The sequence below is a fragment of the Loxodonta africana genome, chromosome 2 (assembly GCF_030014295.1).
Source record: "Loxodonta africana isolate mLoxAfr1 chromosome 2, mLoxAfr1.hap2, whole genome shotgun sequence".
In the NCBI taxonomy this organism is placed as follows: Eukaryota; Metazoa; Chordata; class Mammalia; order Proboscidea; family Elephantidae; genus Loxodonta; species Loxodonta africana.
The window spans coordinates 36,420,364-36,439,656 of NC_087343.1; the positions used below are offsets into that span (position 1 = coordinate 36,420,364).

The 19,293-nt window shown below is 41.3% G+C and overlaps 1 protein-coding gene across 13 annotated transcripts in view; it reads right to left on the bottom strand.

Annotated features, from left to right (window-relative positions):
- Positions 1 to 19,293, bottom strand: part of DROSHA (drosha ribonuclease III) — a 137,909-nt gene that overhangs the window by 10,649 nt on the left and 107,967 nt on the right. For 10 of the 13 annotated variants that reach the window (XM_064270918.1, XM_064270916.1, XM_064270934.1 and 7 more), the window contains 3 exons: positions 15,871 to 15,972; positions 14,032 to 14,189; positions 12,908 to 13,013 (listed from right to left, as the gene is read on the bottom strand). In XM_064270918.1, the coding sequence (XP_064126988.1) occupies positions 12,908 to 13,013; positions 14,032 to 14,189; positions 15,871 to 15,972 (366 nt within the window). Of the gene's footprint in view, positions 1 to 12,907; positions 13,014 to 14,031; positions 14,190 to 15,870; positions 15,973 to 18,818; positions 18,847 to 19,293 lie in introns of those variants that run through there. The other 3 variants (XM_064270948.1, XR_010318328.1, XM_064270964.1) reach the window with 2 other exon arrangements.

The following is a 19,293-nucleotide window of genomic DNA, read 5'->3' on the forward strand; positions in this document are numbered from 1 at the left end:
TATTATTTAAAGGATTTAAACCATTTATTTATATTTTTTACTTTTGTTACTATTTTAAAGATTTACATTATATATCCAGGGTCTCATTTTTTCATACTGAGATCCTTTATCTTTACTCAAATTAAAATATAACTTTTATATTTCAAATTCAGAAATTCAAAACAAAAATTTCTACTAGGAATTTCAGACGGCTGAGAGTCCTCCCAAAACTATCCAAGTAATAACACTGAACACGGCATGAAAATTATACAACCAACCCACTGTGGAGGGCCCTCGTATAACGAGAGTGATGCAGCCATTTAACACTCAGTCACTAGTCACTATGAGGAGGGTGGAGTCCCTGGGTGGTACAAATGGCCAGTTTATTGGGCTATTAATCGAAAGGCGGGAGGTTTGAGTCTACCCAGCAGCACCTGAAAAGAAAGCCCTGATGATCTACCCTACTAAAAACTGGCCACTGAAAACCCCAGAGAGCGCAGTTCCGCTCTGACACACATGGGGTCCCCACAAGTCACCTGACACACACGGGGTCCCCACGAGTCACGGCTGACTCGACAGCAGCTGGCTACCAAGGAGGTGGGAGGAAGGTTGCAGGGAGGAAGGTAGATACAGAAATGCAAAGGGAAGGATCCCACCTGAACACAACTCACCCAACAGAAAGTGAACATAACTGTCCCCAGTCTCTTAAGATTTGGGGGAAATAATGCACCTAAAACTAGAACTTTTCTAACAACGGACATAACAAATTCTTGGTCTATTAACAAAAAAAAATTCCTTCCTGTTGCGACACATTCCTGAAAACAGGGATATGGAGCAGAAAGCAGCTGTGAGTTTTGCTGGCTTTAAACCCCCTACTGTTCCACGCCGCACTTGGTTTATTAGATGCAGGTTTTATGCTCTGTAGCTCCATAGTGTCAACTGAGCTTATGAAAATCAAGATTTATTCTCAATGCCTGATATTGCATCCTTGACAATAGATAAATAAGAAACAATATGTTCTTAATTTGTCTGACAATGATTCATGAAGCAGAAATACAACTTGATCTTCATAAGCCATGCTTGCTGTAGAATTTCAGACGATTATTCTTTGCTTGTCTCTCCTCCCTTGCCCCTCCTCTTTTCCCCAGCTCCATCTTTTCTTCCATATAGCATTTTATTAGAAATTAATACTCACAGAGAAACTCAAAATTAAAAAGGCCTAACACATAACGTTATTAGAAGACCCAATCAATAAGGAGCCCAGGAGTCCACTAGCCAAATACCATGTAATCATGGGATGACTGAGCTGGAAGGCAGGTATTTTTTTTAGTTGGGATTCACTAAAGGGAGGGAGTCGTTCTCAAAGTAGAGGCCAACAGGGGACAGGAGGCCTATTTCGGAAATAGGACTATGATGGGCAGTTTTATGTGTCAAGTTGGCTAGGCTATAAACCAAAACCAAACCCATTGTGGTCCAGTCAATTCTGACTCATAGCAACCCTACAGGACAGAGTAAAGCTGCCCCACAGGGTCCGCAAGGCTATAAATCTTTGTGGAAGCAGACTGCCACAACTTTATCCCACAGAGCAGTTAGTAGGTTCGCATCTCTGTCCATTTGGTTGACAGCTGAGCACTTTAACCACTGTGCCACCAAGGCTCCTAGGCTATACCAAACCAAACTATCAAGTTGATTCTGATTCACACTGACCCTACAGTACCCAAGTATTCAATCACACACAATCTAAGTGTTGCTGTTAAGATATTTTATAGATGTGGTTGACATCTATAATCAGTTGCCTGCATCAGCTCCTACCCGAGAACTGTCATTCTGCCAACTTTCCCTACAGATTTCAGACTTGCCAGCCCCTACAAGCACAATCACATAAGCCTTTAAAAACTACTTGAAATAAATCTCTTACTGTGTCTATCCTACTGGTTCTGTTTCTCTGGAGAACCCTGACGGACAGTATCGCTACGCTGAACAATTTGCGTACTCTCTGAGTGCAGGTAGCCCCTGACTTAGGTTGTACGCAAGTTATGATGAACGGCTGGGGTTCTTTTGTACATCTTATTGTTACGAATATGTACTATATACAATGTTACGACATACAATTTGCTGACATTATCATTCTCAGATGTTAACTCGCAGATGTTCAGACATCAGATTAATAAAGATACTGAAAATAAAAGGCAATAATAATGAAAACTGAAAAAAAAAAAAAAAAGAGAGGTATTTAACTTATGTCAGAACCGACTTAGGACCGCGTCATGGAAATGGAACCTTGTCTTACGTCAGGGACTACCTGTATATGCTTTTGGTGAGCTTTAGGCTGTGTATATGAAGTGTTCGTGGTGCAGAATCTACCAGAAGCACATGCAAACCATGATAGATAACCAGTTATCAAAGCCCAGCTACCACCCTGCAGGGCCGGCTCCTCACTCGGCGCTGAGCAATAAGGTTGTCTGACCAGGAAGAGGGCAAAGAGTCCCCACTATTTTAAGCAAAAATGCTTCCAATTTTATTTAAGACAGGCCCAGACAGGTCATAAAGCAGCAGGTAGCCAGGAGAAAGTAAGATATGTGGGTTAGTGCCAAAAACTCCGAGCTTGAACCGAAACTCAGAGGGAGAGGAAGCTATAAATCATCCATAGTTTTACAGTCAGTTTATGTTTAGAAGATGAGTTGACAAGAGAACAGACCTTGTTCTTCACCTAAACAAGAAAGACCAAAGGACAGTTCTTTAAATGACAACTTCCGTCCCTGACCTCTGCTGAACTCTACAAAGACTACAGCCTTCAGTATGGATTACACTTCAACACAAAGAAAACAAAAATCCTCACAACTGGACCAACAAGCAACATTATGATAAACAGAGAAAACACTGAAGTTGTCAAGGATTTCCTTTACTTAGATCCACAAGCAACACCCATGGAAGCAGCAGTCAAGAAATCAAGTGATGTATTACATTGGACAAATCTGCTGCAAAAGACTTCTTTAAAGTGTTAAAAAAGCAAAGATGTCACCTTGAAGACGAAGATGTGCCTGACCCAAGCCATGGTATTTTCAATCACCTCATATGCATGTGAAAGCTGGACAATGAATAAGGAAGACCAAATAAGAATTGATGCCTTTGAATTACGGTGTTGGCAAAGAATACTGAATATACTAATATTCTGCACAGCCAGAATGCTCCTTAGAAGGGAGAATGGCGAGACTTAGTCTCATGTAGTCTTTGGACATGTTATCAGGAGGGACCAGTTCTGGGGAAGGACATCATGCTTGGTAAAGTAGAGGGTCAACAAAAAAGAGGAAGACCCTTGACAAAATAAACTGACACTGTGGCTACAACAATGGGCTCAAGCACAACAAGGATTGTAAGGATGGCTCGGGACCAGGCAGTGTTTCTTTTTGTTGTACACAGGTCACTGTGAGTCAGACTGACTCAACAGCACCTAACAACAACAACAACAGCAACAATGCTATTTGCCAAAGAAAGGAATCAGGGCAGACCAACAAGGAAGAAAACCATCTGAAGTTATGGCAGTTCAGGGTCACAGTGACAGGCCCTGTGCTGACAGCTGAAGATCCTGGATGACCCACAACCTATTGCTGCCCTCTGGTAGCTGGTCAACTCCTAGGAAGTCACACACAAACCGGTCACTGCAATGTCCTATGGGAGCTGCAGTGACAGCCCAGAGACCACAGTTGCACACAGGTGGCCCTCTCCTTCCCAGCCTTCTAGAAAGGCCCCCTGCAGGAGCAGATCCCTGAGCAAGCCTCAAAGACATTTCAGTGGCCCGTCGGCCTGCTATATCTTAGAATCGTAAGGTTCTTCTGCGATACTGGTGCCCAGGCTTCTTCCAAGAACCAAGGAATGGGAATTTCTGGAGATATAACTTCCACATAAGCATTTTTAAAAATTCATGAAGGTGGATTCTGATAAATGTGGAACCAGAACTGAAAAAACCTAAGTCAGCCAGTGGGAGAAGGGTAGGGAAGGGTTTTCAGGACAAGGGAACAGTTATGACAAAAGCAAGGGGCGGTGACCCAGTGGGTATGGGAAACTACAAACTACTGAGCAGAACTGGAGGTAAAATTAGGGCAGAATGAGGAAGGGCTGATGCTAGTGAGGATGGCAGGTCTCTGAGCATGAAGACTCTTGCAGGTGATATAAAGGAGTGTATACTTTTTTTTTATACTTTAACCTGTACAGGGGAAAGAATTCCAAAAGACTTCAAATGAGGACAGTGGCAAGGTAATTTTTTTTTTTTACTTTTAAAAAAGATCATTTTGGTGAATGGATTTCAATGGGGCAAGGTGTGATGTTGGCAAGCCTGCAGATGTCGGTACTATACATTATTATTTTTACAAAGAAGAAATATCTGCTTTTTATTTTTTAGTAGAAAATGAATATTAAGCACCAAATTGGGTACGAGGTAGGTATTAGACTATTTTACAAACTGTGATGCAGTTGTAAAAAAACCAAAAGATTCAGTGTCAAGCTGCCTGGGTTCAAACTGTGGCTCCGCCACTTCCCAGTTCTATGACCTGCGTAAGTTGCTGCTTCTGGGCCTTGGTTTCCTCATTTGTACAACAGAGAAAACAGATTCTACCTCAAAGGGTTGTTGTGAGAAACTAGAGCGAATATGTGCACAGTCTAAGTACGACGGCTGGCATGTAATAAACACGCAGAGAATTTAGCTGCTGTTGTTATCAACAGTGACACTGTCATTATTAGGCAAGATATGCTTGCTCTTCATACATGGGGAAAGGATTCTAGAAAGTTCTAAGAATTTCTCTGGATTTGTTTCCAATGCAAAATGTTTTAAATACCTGTCCGCTCATTGTTTTCAAAGCTCTCTATTTTACCCCAAGTGCTAACTTGTCCTTAACACCTCTTTTTTTAATCCCCTAAAAAGTACAAAGTTCTATCTGAAATCACCATAAAAAAGGGAAGACGGCTTAGTTGGGGCACTCCGCAAAACAGTGAAAAGGACTGCTGAACTGATGAGGCAAGGTCATGAAGCAGTGTAAATAATATCCCCAAATGTCAGATTCTGATTTTGAGAATTCAGGATATATAGTCTATTATCTCAGTACAGCAGTCTTTCATAATTGGTTTAAACTTAAATTTTAAGAAGAAAAAGGTTTATTGGTTTAAAACAAACACACACACAAATATATAGGCATCTTTCATTCAATTTCTCGACTCGTAATTCTACAGAGGAAACCACCGCTGTGGGACATGAGCTACCAAAGAGGGCCGCCTAGTGTAAAGTAAGTAGGCTGTGATTTATGATTCTGAGAAGTTTAATGTAAGAACATGGATGAAAGCAGAATATATTATTAAAAGTGACAGTGATGTGCCACACAGGTCTACTATACGAAGAGTGGTAGCCAGATGGTCTCCCTTTCCCATGATAACTAAAGAAAAGCTATGCAAATGCCAGCAGGAGGAATTCACATCAGATACAAAGAGCCAAATGATGTCGGTGATGGAGAAATTCTGAAACAGGTTACTGAAGGAGGCTGTGGCATTCATTTCTCAAAGAGATCTTTTAGATAAGGTACCTGTTTGTTTGAATGATTCCGGCTTCCTGCTGTCTGCAGGCAGCAGGGAGGGATTAGATCACTGGTTCTCAAACATTTTACCTGTAATCTTCGCTGTCTTTGTTACTATCATTCCTTTAAAAACAAACAAACACTTCTGCAGGTTCATTTTGCTGGTGCATAACACTGCTGGGCATAGTGCCTTGCACACAGTAGGCAGGTGGATTAGCAAATACAGTTAGCCCTCCGGACCCACGGGTTCAGCATCTGTGGACTCCACCAACCTCGTATTGAACATATTCGGGGGGTGAAAAAATTCCAGAAAGTTCCAAAAACAAAGAAGCAATTAGGAGAATGTTGCCTGATTTCTAAACACCAACTCTGCTGTGTGGGTTGGCTCTGCCCTTTGGGCCTGGGTGTCCCTCTTCCTTGAGTGAGAAGGGGGTAGTCTGGAAAAATGAAGCCCTCTTCTCCTCCCACCCCTACCTGCATGGAACCAGAACCTGCGGAGCGGGCACACAAGCACAGTAGGCACTTCACAGTTCCCGCCCCTAGCCCTAGCTTTATATGCAAAGGCTATGCCGTTTTATACAGGGGACTTGGGCACCCATGGATTTTGGTATCTGCAGGGCTCCTAGAACCAATCTCCCACACAGGTACCAAGGGAAGACTGGATTTTTTAGCTCGGTAGCACATAGGAAAGGCTAAGAGAGACGAACATACAGGAGGAAGCTCGTGAGGCCGAGGACCTCCAAGTGTGACAAGGCAGGCATGCTGCCCCAAGCAAATCCTCTCTCTGAGATGCTCTCACTGTATATCCTGACTCTACTGGGCAGGCTCAACCCTAAGGAACCAAAACTGTAGTCTGTGAAATACAGCCTCTTTCCTCTACACCCCAACTCAAAGTCCATTACCCTAGAACAATGATACAAACATAACATTCCCTCCACGTAGGCCTTTTTGAATACCCAACTTACGGAACAATACACTTTCCCAAGCGGCATTTCAAACTTGAAAACCCCAATTTCACTTGCTCAACTGTCCTTATCCCCTATAAAACAAGTATATAAGGGAACGGCTCAAAGCTAACTAATGTGTGAAAATATGTAACTGTGTGCTCTTTTAATCACAATAATGTATAATCTGCCATACTCTCCCCCCAAATATAAGTGCAATAAGTAATCCTTCATAAATTTTTAATTAATTTTAATCCTTAGACTCTCATAGATAAGTTTTCAGCTTCTTCCCTTACATGTAAAGCAACATACAACTTCTCTCCACTGCCACTTTCTGTTCTCTCTCTACCGGCAAAACTCTCTGCTTTCATATATTTACCAAATATGTATTTAGAGCCCACCATATGCAGGCACTGCTGGCAAACCATGATGAAAAACACACTCTCATGGAACTTCCAGTCTAGAGGAGGAGGCAAATGGAAATAAACGCCAGAAAGGAAAAGAACAGGGAATTTTCATATGGGGAGGGTGTCTGTGTGTGTTGTCAAGGCAAGTTTCCTCTGCATTCAGAAGTCACGCCAGAGTTGACAGCTGAAGGATGAGCCAGTGATAACCAAGCACATGAGAGTACGGGCTGGAAGCAGAATGGCTCCCATGTAGAAGAAGGAAGGCCCCATGGCAGGTGAGGGCTTAAAGGCGGCACAGCCCACCAGTGTGGAGGGGCAGAGTGAAGAGAAGATTATGTGGCCTGAGGCTGGGCAGGTGGGCAGGGCCAGACCCCCGGGGGCCTTGAAGATATCTTTAGTCCCTCTTCACAGAACTGGACAGTGTTACGCTGGGAAATGATAACCATTCATTCAAAGCACACTTGCTGAGCATTGATATGTCGGGAACTCTCCAAGGACCCAGGGAATCAGAAATGAAGAAAATAGACGGAAAGGCCTTGCCCTCATGGAATTTACATTCTGATGAGAGGAGGCAGACAGTAAACAAGTAAAATCCATAGCACCTGCTCAAGGAGAAAATGGAGACGCAGCTAGAGACTGGGGGAAGAGGTTGCCTATTTAAGCAGGGTGAGTTAAAGAGGGCTTGGTGAAGAGAGAACTGTAGGAAGGGAGGGGTTCGACCATAAGATTACCAAGGGAAGAATACCGTAGCCAGATGCAACAGGAAGTACAGAGGCCGGAGGCAAGGCCTTGCTCAGTGCCCTGTAGGAACGGAGCAGAGCCCACTTAACAGTCTAGGAGAAAAGGCAGGGACAGCGGCAGGGAGCCAGGGCACACAGGGTCTTGTAGCTGACTAGTACAACATGGTCGTTTGCTCAGAGTGACATGGAAAACCTTAGGAAGGTTTTGCACAGAAAAGATCTAAAATCTGACTTCCATTTAAAAATTATTCCTCTAGTTCTTGGGCTGAAAATAGCACGGGGTGGGGAGGGTAGTTGGGAGGTGTATTTGTTTCCTAGGGCTGCAGTAATAAATTACCACAAACTAGACGGTTTAAAACAACAAAGTTTAGTCTCTCATGGTTCTGAAGGCTAGAAGTCTGAAATCATGGTGTCGGAGGGCTAAGGTCCCTCTGCAGCCTCTAGGGAAGAAGCCTTCCTTGCCTATTCCTAGCTTCTGGTGGTTGCCGCAACCTTGGCATCCCTTGGCTTGTAGACACAGCACTCCAGATTCTGCCTGTCTTCATGTGACCATCTTCCCTCTGCGTGTCTCCAAGTCTCCCTCTCCTTGTAAGACACCAGTCACCAGAGTTAGGACCTACCCTAATCCAGTATGACTTCATCTTAACTAATTATATCTGCAAAGACCCTATTTCCAAATAAGATCACATTCTTAGATTCCAGAAGGATGTTAACCTTGGGGGAACACTATCTAACTGACTACACAAGGTTATGATTGCAATTTAAGGGAAAGATAATAGGCACTCAGATGAAGGTAATAAGCTGGTGGAACTGGTAAAAAACGATGAGATTCAGGATATACTCCAAAGGTAAAACCAGCAGGATGTACTGATGGCTGGGAGGTGGGACATGAGAGAAAGAGAGGAGTTAAGGATGACTCCAAGGTTTTTAGCCTGAGAAACTGGAAAAATGGCCCTCACTGATACAGAGAACAAAGAGAGTGAAGCAGGTTTTGGGGTTAAAATCAGTTTTGTTTTGATCTTTTTAAGTCTAAGGTGCCTGTTAGAAATCCAAATAGGATCTCAGTTGTTACTGTCTGCTGCCATCAAGTGGGCCCCCGACTCATAGCAACCCCACACACAAGGGAACAAAATACTGCCTGGTCCTGAACCATCCCCATGATTGGCTGGGAATCAGACCACTGTGATCCATAGGATTTTTATTGGCTGGTTTTTGGAAGTAGATCTCCAGGCCTTTCTTCCTAGTCCATCTTAGTCTGAAAGCTCTGCTGAAAACTGTGCAGCATCACAGCAACAGGCAAGCCTCCACTGACAGATGGTTGGTGGCTGCACGTGAGGTGCACTGGCCAGGAATCGAACCCAGGTCTCCTCCATGGAAGGCAAGGATTTTACCACTGAACCACCACTGCCCTCAGGGATCTTAGTACACAGATACATGAGCAGGCAGATAGGTATGAGCCTGGAGTTCAAGAAAGAGGTACAAGCTTAACACATAATAATGAAGCAGGGTACAGATTGTGGCAAAGCCATGATGCAGATGGAATGAGATCATGTATGGAGTAGAAGCCAACAGAGAAGAGCAGAGGTCTGATGACACAGAACTGGGCACTCCAATGTTAACAGCTTGGGGAGATGAAAAGGAACAACCAAAGGAGAATGAAGATGAACAGCTGGGGTATTCAGAAGAGATCTGTTTCGAAAAGACTCCTCTAGCATGTAAAATGGATTGGATGGGGGCAACAGATGATATAAGAACTGATACACAGACCAGTGTGAGAAGCTGCAAAAAGGGCTTTAAACAGGCCTAAGACCTAGGCCTACTTGAGGATTTCTGCCCGAGAGCCTATCCATCATACAAGAGTATAAAAATGCCCATGAAAATGGCAAAGACAAGCTTTCCAAATGGTAGCACACATCCCAGGAGGCAATCTGGGGAACCAGGGAGATCATCCCTCTTCTGGGAGCTCGCTGCACCATCTCATGCTTTGTATAAACACAACCGTAAGATTCCTATCCTTTGCGATTCAATAAACATCACCCCTTCTAACTGGGTCTCTTTGTCAATTACATTCCTATGACATTTTGGCCACCACGCAGAAATTACTGTAGTGGTCCAGGTGAGAAAGGCTGGCAGCTTGGAGTTGACTGATGAAGAGGAGGTACTAAGCAGAAGATACATTCATGAGATACTCGAGCAGTAAAATTATCAGGCCTTGTGGACAGACTGGAATATAGGCAGAGAGGTAGGGAGTAACCAAGGATGGCTTCTAAGGTTCTGACTTGCAAAACTAGATGGATGATGTCATTCAATGACTCAGGGCATACTGGAAGAGCACCCATCTTTCAGGGGGAGAAGACTGTAAGCTCAGTCTTGGATTCATGGAGATGCCTAACAGGTAGCTCGGACTGGAGCTCAGAAAAGTGATGAGACTCAAGAGATCAGTTTGGAAGTCATGTGGCTACTGGTGAAACTGACAACATAATGGAAAAGACTGCCTAGGAGAGACCCCAGTAAGAAGCAAAGATGGCCTAGGGCTGAGCCTTTTAGATACTCGAGTATTCATTGGCTATGTGAAACAAAACGAGGCTGCAAAGGAGGCTGAGAAAGAGTAGCTAAAGAGGTAAGAGGAAACCACATTGCACCTTACAGCCTAACAGGAGCCAGTGGAAGTCAGTGTTTCAGGGAGAAAGGATACAACTATGTCAGTGTTGATGAGAGCTGATATCTTTTTAAATATGTATTTAACTCATGACAGATCATCTAGTTTTTGCCAGCAGATCTGTTGGTCCTGTTGCTTTCTGTCAAAACTTTCTGTGAATAGAATCAATAAAACCATCTGTGAATATAGTTAATAAAACCATCATATCAGAATTTTATCACTTATTAACCTTTCTAATAAACTAGACAAAAAATGCTCTAATTTTAAGAAAACAAAGCTAATACACATATTTTGGACTAACTATACTTAAGACATTGAAGTGATTTTGCAGAACACATAACGAGTTTCTAGCATAGTCCTGGTTTTCCTTTATCTAGTTCTTGGCAGGCCTTTCTGAGTTTTGGTTTCATAATCTGTTTAATTGCTGAGGGGGAACTGGGTTGTTGCAAAGCAGAGGTGGTGAGCTAATGGGAAGCAGTAAACTTTTTGTCTGTAACACCCATCTCCTCAAGATCCTAGCGTTCACAATTAATTTTGTAGGAATACAGGTATTAAGTGTGTATACTGAGGCCATATATTTTCAACAGTGGCCTATATAAGCCCATGTAATAAACTATTATTTTAAGCTGTTTAGTTTGGGTTGGCCATTTTTCAGACCAACCAGATACTCTGACACCTATGAAATCTATTTCCTAACAGAGGACCCTGAATGAGCATTTATTGTTTCCCTAATGCAGAGTGCCATCACCCCTCTGTCAGTTTATTGTACTGTGGTGGCTTGTGTATTGCTGGAAGCTATGCCACTGGTATTTCAAATACAAGAAGGGTTGCCTATGATGGACAGGTTTTAGCAGAGCTTCCAGGCTAAGACAGACTAGGAAGAAAAGTATGGCGATCTATATCAAAAAATTAGCCAGTGAAAGTCTGATGGATCACAACTGAGTATCACCCTACTCACTTGCTTTGGACACATCAGTAGGAGGGCTCAATCGCCAGAGACAGACATCATGTTTGGCGAAGCAGAGGGCCAGTGAGGGTGAGGGAGGCCCTCAGTGAGAAGGACTGGCACAACAGCTGCCGTAATGGGCTCAAACATGCCACTGACCCTGAGGATACTGCAGGACAGGAAGTGTTTTGTTCTGTTGTACATGAGACCACCATGAGTAAGGGCTGACTCAACAGCAGCTGCCTATTTATCTACAGTAAAATACTAAACACTATTTCATTTTTAGTAAATACTCTATTTCTTAAGAATTTAATTTTAACTCAAGAAGAAAATGCTTTTCCTGTCCATCCAAAGGCAGTTAACTTTAAATGATAGTCAAACTTATTTTAAAATTAAATTATGTTGATTCCTCAGCACTTATTGGTACATGGTATATAGAAGGAGCTCAATAAATATTTGTTGAGTGAATGAATGATAGACCATATTTTGCTGGGCTTAGAAATTACATCTCAACATAGTCAATTCACCTTACTCTCCCTAAGTACAATATTTCTGTCTCACCTAAACTATTTCCAGTGCTCAGAGTTGCAGAGATAAGATCCAATCCCATTCAAAGCAAACCACTCATAAAAACTGCAGAGAGGAAAATTTGAAAGACTTTTACTATTTGCTTCAAGCATAATAAAGAAGGAAGTCTTTACTAACAAAATATCTTACAGTGTACTACTACTTTTCTTTGCCTGGTAAAGTATGTGCCTTCTCAAATCCAAAGTCTAGAGGGACTTCTCAAAGGTTATTCCTTGTACTTCCTAGACGTTCTGGTTATATTATTGATCGATTTCACAGAGTAAGAACAGTATGCAGCAGACAAGAAAGCTCGATAAAGTTTTGTAAAATGAAATAAAAGTGGAGGAAAGGGGACCATTTCACTTTGTTCATAAATCAAACCTATCTTTATAACTCCTTTCAACTCCACCATGCTCTAGCCAAACTGAGTCCCTGCTGCTTCTCTTCTAAGTTTTCATGCTGTGACCTTGTTGCTGCCGTCCCAATGTGTAGAAAGCCCCTGCACAGAAACTTTCTCCCACTAACCAATTCCAATGGCCGAAGGCTACCCATCTTTAAAGGCCCAGTTCAAACAGCCTCACGTCCATGAAGCCTTCTCGGAACTCCTCAGCTAGAAGAAATCTTACCTTTCCTAAACAGCGCAAGTGCAGCAATTACCTAGGCCTCCTTATAATATTAAATATGTTCCACCTTGTACTTACAGTTACACTTACTTTATACTTTTAATACACACTCATGCGTGTGTGTGTATACACAGAGATAATAGTATTTGTAGTTATTTATTTACACTTTTAATCTCTTCTAATAGTTTCTAAACTCCCATGGATAGACTTGGTGCCAACTAGTCTTTGCTTCTCACAGGAGGCCTAGCTCAATGTCTTTCACAGAGATGGTGATGATTAAATGAAGGCAAATAAAATAATGAGTTTTTATCATGTATTGCTTTGTGTACAATTTGCAAAATGAAATGAACAGAGCCATATAATACGCTAAAGTCACCCAGAACTAAGTCATCGACTGTGTAAATACACATTTTGCTCTCCTAATCTTCACTTTCTATTATACAGCAATCACATTGGAGGGAGTGAATTAACACACACTCACAGTTAAGTGCCCCTCATGGTGGTCTGGGAAATGAATGAACAAGTACTCTGTAGCGACCAGTTGCATTATGGAATCACCTAGGAATTCCATCCTCTGATTGTGCCCTCTGAAAAGAAAAACATCAATGTAAAGAGATCAATAGGCATTGGTGATTTAAAAAAAGAACAAAAACCTAGGATTTTAAAAAAGGCATCATTTAAAAATGTGATGTGTTCATTGTGCTTTAAAGCCCAAAACTAAAATCAATTTTCTATGGTCCCTCAATTGAGAAGAGATCTGAGTCATTAAAGGTTGAGTTTCAAAGAAAAGGAGAGTACTATTTAAGGTTTAAACAATTGCTAAAATAAAGACTAGTGATCAGTACCTGGTCAGACACTGAGGAGTAGTCTGTAATATGGACAAGAATAATAATTTTATAACAAAACAAAGCAAAAAAAGTCCAAGAATTTTCTTTGCTAAATCTTTACTTTTCTTTTGGAATACATGCTCAATTATCCAAATCTGGAATCCAGCTAAGGACACTTTAAAAATCTATGATAAGAATCTTCAACTTTTATAATTTGGAGAGTTGTAAATATTTGATTGGGGGAGAGCCAAAAACTGAATAAAAAAACCACACACAATGAAATAAAAATTTAGTTATTAATTACTTCACTAGCTGAACTTCAAACCATTCATCTAGAACAGGGTTGGAAGGCCAAATCCAGCCCGCGACCTGCTTTTGTAAATAAAGTTTTATTGAAACAGAGCCATACTCATTCATTCGTATTTTGTCTATGGCTGCTTTTGTGCTCCTATGGTGAAGCTGAATTGCTGCAAGAGACCACAGGACCCAAAAACCTAAAATACTTAATATCTGTCCCTTTATAGAAAAAGTTTTTACTTCCTTCTCCACATTTTTCCTCTACATCATGAACAAAGAAGTCACCTGACAACTGGACCAAAAATAGTGGACTGGAGCATACTCCCTGATTCACACCAGTATCTGGCCGCTTATTCATCTCACAATGTGACTCTCCTGGAAATGTATGAAACCTCAATTCCTCTGAAGGGCATATTGTGAAGGTTTGGGACTGCTTCAACCAAGTAGTCACGTTAGGACTACATAAGTACTTCTAACTCACAGGGTCAGATGGTTAAATCCTACAGTTCTCAATGTGAATGCTCGTGCCAGAAGTCGAACGTGAGTAAAAATTACTCCAATTGCTTCTTCAAACTCAGTAAGTTTCTGTAGAACTGGAGAAGTCTCAATAAGTTGTCGATCAGTATTTGGTTCTTGTAGCTACAAAAAAGTAGAAATAAATAAAAATCATATGGTGAAGTTTTAGTTACATTAGTAATTATCAATTCTAGGATAGGAAGTATTTTGTAAAATTCTTTTCCCTCGGGCAGAATTTCTGAAATGCCAATAAAACATGGAAGCGTCTTTTTCATCTCTTAAATGGCAAATAAACCTAATATTTAAACAAGGCTCAGATAATATTTTACAATCTTCTATCAGATTTCAAGACCAAGTACTGTACACAGATAGTTCAAAATTCCAAGTATTATACTAAATCTCCAAGGAAGATGCAAGCTGAAGAACAGTTGGTAGCAAACATATATATCTACTAAAGCAGTGAGTGGTTCCCAAACCTTAGCGTTCATCAGAATGCTTGGCGGGCTTGCTCAATACAGATGGCTGAGCCCTACCCACAGAGTTCTGATTCAGTAGGTCTGGAGGAGGGCCTGAGAAACCGCCTTTCTGACAAGCTCCCAGCTAATTCGGATGATGCTGGTCTGGGAGCTGCCCTCCCAGATTCACTACATTAGAGCAACTTTACCACTGTATGTCTTCCAGGGACCAATCTATTTTGGAAATTGAGTATCACTACACTGGATTCAGCTCACCCTGGAGATTCTACAAGTAGGTGTTCTACAGAACAATGGGGCTTTAATAACTGGTAGAGAGCAAATATGAAAAGTATAATTAAAATGAACACTTTCGACAACTTTAGGCAACTTTGATTATTTTTTATTAAAACACTTTTACTTTAAATTAATGCCATCTATTATAAAGCCTCTTATGAGAGTTCAGCCACTAGTGATTATTCTTATTTTCTGTTTATATATTTTACAGACATATACATATATAAATATGTATGTGTATATACATATACATGTACACATATACATCCAAAGTAAAATAGAAATAAAAGCATAGTAAGAATTTTTAAACTGACTGGGGAAAAGGACATTGCCATAGGTAAATCTTTTATAAATTCTGAAATCATGAAGAAGTCATTACACTGTACTGTTTTTAATTTACAGTGTTTTATGCAATCTGAATCAAAGCTCTCAATGTCTAAGATCCAAATTAGATTCCAATTCAGCAATGTTAATATAGTATTTGTTCTACTTTTTCCAATAAGCTCAGACTTGCTTCCATATTATTTCCCCTGTAATACCAGGCATGTAGGAAACCCTGGTGGCGTAGTGGTTAAGTGCTACGGCTGCTGACGAAAAAGTCAGCAGTTCGAATCTGCCAGGTGCTCCTTGGAAACTCTATGGGGTTGTTCTACTCTGTCCTATAGGGTCCCTATGAGTTGGAGTCAACTCGACGGCACTGGGTTTTTGGTTAGCAGGCATGTAGATATACTGGAGTCAAAATATTATGCTTCAAGTATCTTTTTTTTTTTTTTGGAGGGGGGAGCAAAACATCAGTACGCAAGCAGCTCTTCCTGCCTGTGAGGGGAGGTGACTCAGTGCCCAGTCCTCAGCCTAGGCCACAGAAACAAAAGCACAGGTTCAATTCACTATGTATTCTGAAGTGCTCCAGTTCTGACACCACAGCTGAATGTCAAGATGCCACTGAAGGGAATCAAAGGATAAAAGCAGAAGGGAAAAAAAAAAAAAAGGCAAACTAAAGAAAAACAAACACCAGGAGCCATAAAGCTCACTGTAGACAGGAAGGTCAGACTTACTTGGAGTGGGTGGAGAGGGTAATTGAGCCAGACTTCTCGCAGGTCCTGGAAAATGGAGATGCCCTTAATGCCGGAGGGAGCCATTTCACACACTCGAGAGTACTAAATAAAATGTCATTATTTGAAATACTGAACTATTTCAGATCCTGACTCCACTTATTGCAAATTCAACTGTGCTAGCAAACTAATTTTTTTTATAGTCACCACTCAAACTGCCTGTAGTGACTCTAATTAGCCTATTAAGCTGGGGTGGGGGGTGGGTGGGGAGGGAGCCAACCTCATCCCCAAGAAGTCAAAGACACCTTTTAAAACTAAAAGTTACTTATTTGGGTAATCTAATACATTGGATTAAGCTGTTGTTTTAATTGTATTTTTTAGCTCACCATTCCCCAGAAATATATATTGGCTGTGCCTTTTGTAACTGAAACTCATCTCAACTGTCCTTTATTTTAGGCATTAATTCATCATCATATAAGCCCCTGTTTTAAGGCAGGAGTGGAAAACACTATCTAGTTCCTATACTCTTACTTTATGAGCCCACACCCTTATTGTGAGTTATTGTAAATGTTCACTTGAAATACAGAAATGAATCAACTTTATGGAAAAATCCCAGTATATTACCTTAGCTATTATTGAGTTTAACCTAGACACAGATACAATTGGAACCTCCTCAGGATAATGGTGTTCTTCCTTCACTTTAGGCTCTAAGGAGCCTCTGGCTGAACTTTCTGGGCTTGATGTTAGGTTTTTGAAATAAATAATAAAAAGTTTTTAAAAACAGGTAAGAATTTTTAAAAAGTTCTTTGGGGGAAAACAGGAAAATTTAGCATCGCTTATGACATGCATGGTAATAAAGTAAAATGAAATACCTAGTATTTTTGTACAACTTGTGTCTTTGTGGAGCCCTGGTGGCGCAGTGGTTAAGAACTTGACTGCTAATCAAAGGTCGCCAGTTCAAATCCACCAGCCACTTCTTAGAAACCCTATGGGGCAGTTCTACTCTGTCCTATAGGGTGACTATGAGTTGAAATCCACTTGACAGCACAGATTTTTTTTTTTTAATATAATTTTTATTGTGCTTTAAGTGAAAGTTTACAACTCAAGTAAATCTCTCACACAAAAACCCATATACACCTTGCTACACACTCCCAATTACTCTCCCCCTAATGAGACAGCCCGCTCTCTCCCTCCACTCTCTCTTTTCACGTCCATTTTGCCAACTTCTAATCACCTCTACGCTGTCATCTCCCTACTAGGCAGGAGATGCCAACATAGTCTCAAGTGTCCACCTGATCCGAGAAGCTCACTCCTCACCAGCATCCCTCTCCAACCCATGGTCCAGTCCAATCCATGTCTGAAGAGTTGGCTTTGGGAATGGTTCCTGTCCTGGGCCAACAGAAGGTCTCGGAGCCATGACCACCAGGGTCCTTCTAGTCTCAGTCAGACCATTAATTCTGGTCTTTTCATGAGAATTTGGGGTCTGCATCCCACTGCTCTCCTGCTCCCTCAGGGATTCTCTGTTGTGTTCCCTGTCAGGGCAGTCATCGGTTGTAGCTGGGCACCATCTAGTTCTTCTGGTCTCAGGATGATGTAGTCTCTGGTTCATGTGGCCCTTTCTGTCTCTAGGGCTCGTAATCACCTTGTGTCCTTGGTGTTCTTCATTCTCCTTTGATCCAGGTAGGCTGAGACCAATTGATACATCTTAGATGGCTGCTTGCTAGCATTTAAGACCCCAGATGCCACTCTTCAAAGTGGGACGCAGAATGTTTTCTTAATAGATTTCATTATGCCAATTGACCTAGATGTCCCCTGAAACCATGGTCCCCAAACCCCTGCCCCTGCTATGCTGGCCTTCGAAGCATTCAGTTTATTCAGGAAACTTCTTTGCTTTTGGTTTAGTCCAATTGTGCTGAACTCCCCTGTATTGTGGACAGCACAGATTTTTAATGGTTGTTTTAATAATAACAATTTTTTTTTGCCAACGTTAAAAGAAAAAGTGCTTAAATATCAAACTGCTCTTTTAAGGCATTTTAAAGGCATTCTCTTGACCAATTCAATAACCTTTCACTTAAAATCTGTGTGGCATGAATTACTTCCTTCTTGCAACTTCCTCTGTGTTCTCTCAATGCTTTCCTTTCCCTATACTCTAACTGAAACTTCAGGCCCTTGCCTGATCTATTCATTCTCCTCTCCTCTGGAGAATTCTACCATTCTCATTGGTTTAACTAAACTCCCTCAGTAAGTGTCTCAATGGGCATCCTTCACCTCAAACCCAAATGATAACTTTTCACCACTCACCTAGGGAGTGTCATGTTAGATCAGACCAAAGGATTCAGAGTTAGATTGCCTGGATTTAATCTTGATTCCATGTTGGCAAGTTACTCAACCTCGCTAAACTACTATATCGTCAAGTGTAAGACAAAGACATTCACAGTACCTATTTCAAAGTGTTCTCTGATACCACAAAGTACTAAGCCCAGTGATGTCACAGAGAAATGCTGCTTTAATGATGACGATTATCAACAACGATAAAGAGCTTGACCAACCCCAATGTCCAAAGCTCAGAGACACCTTGATACATCTTTCTCCTTTTCCCTTCATGCTTTTTACTCAAAATACTGTGATTTCTCCTGTGATGTTTGCTGCCACCCATCTTGATCTAACGACATAACATGCCTCGTAACCAGGCCATTTGGCTGCTTCCATTTCTTTTAATCTACCCTGCATGCTGTGATAAAGTTCTTCTGCATTTTGGTGTCAGAGAAAATACACTGGAAAAGATCTGAACTGGAATCCCAATTCTACCATTCATTACCTGAAGGACTTTGGCAAAGGTTTCTACCTTCATTTTGCTATTCTGAAATATGCTCACTGACTGGCCATTCATTCACACAACATATATTTATTGAATACCTACTATTTAGCAGGTTACTAAAACAAATAAGACACTATTCCTGTCCTCAGAGAGTTCACCACCTAGGAAGAGTAAAGGTAAATAAGTATAATTTAATAAACTGGGATAAGTTCAGAAACCCTGGTGGTATAGTGGTTAAGTGCTATAGTTGCTAACCAAAAGCTTGGCAGTTTGAACCACCAGGCGCTCCTTGGAAACTCTGTGGGGCAGTTCTACTACTCTATCCTATAGAGTTGCTATGAGTTGGAATTGACTCGACAGTAGCAGGTTTGGTTTTTTTTTTTTGGTGATACATCCTGTGATAGTGATAGATACTAAGTGCTAGGAAACTTCTGCTTGGGGACGCAGATAAAGCTTCAAAAAGTAGGTGACTCTTCAGATGCACCCTGGAGAATAAGAAGAAATTTGCAAATCGGCAGAGGGTGAGAATCAAAAGCAGGGCAAAACAGCGAGATTGGTCGCACAACCTAAAGAATATAATCAATGCCACTGAATTATACATGTAGAAA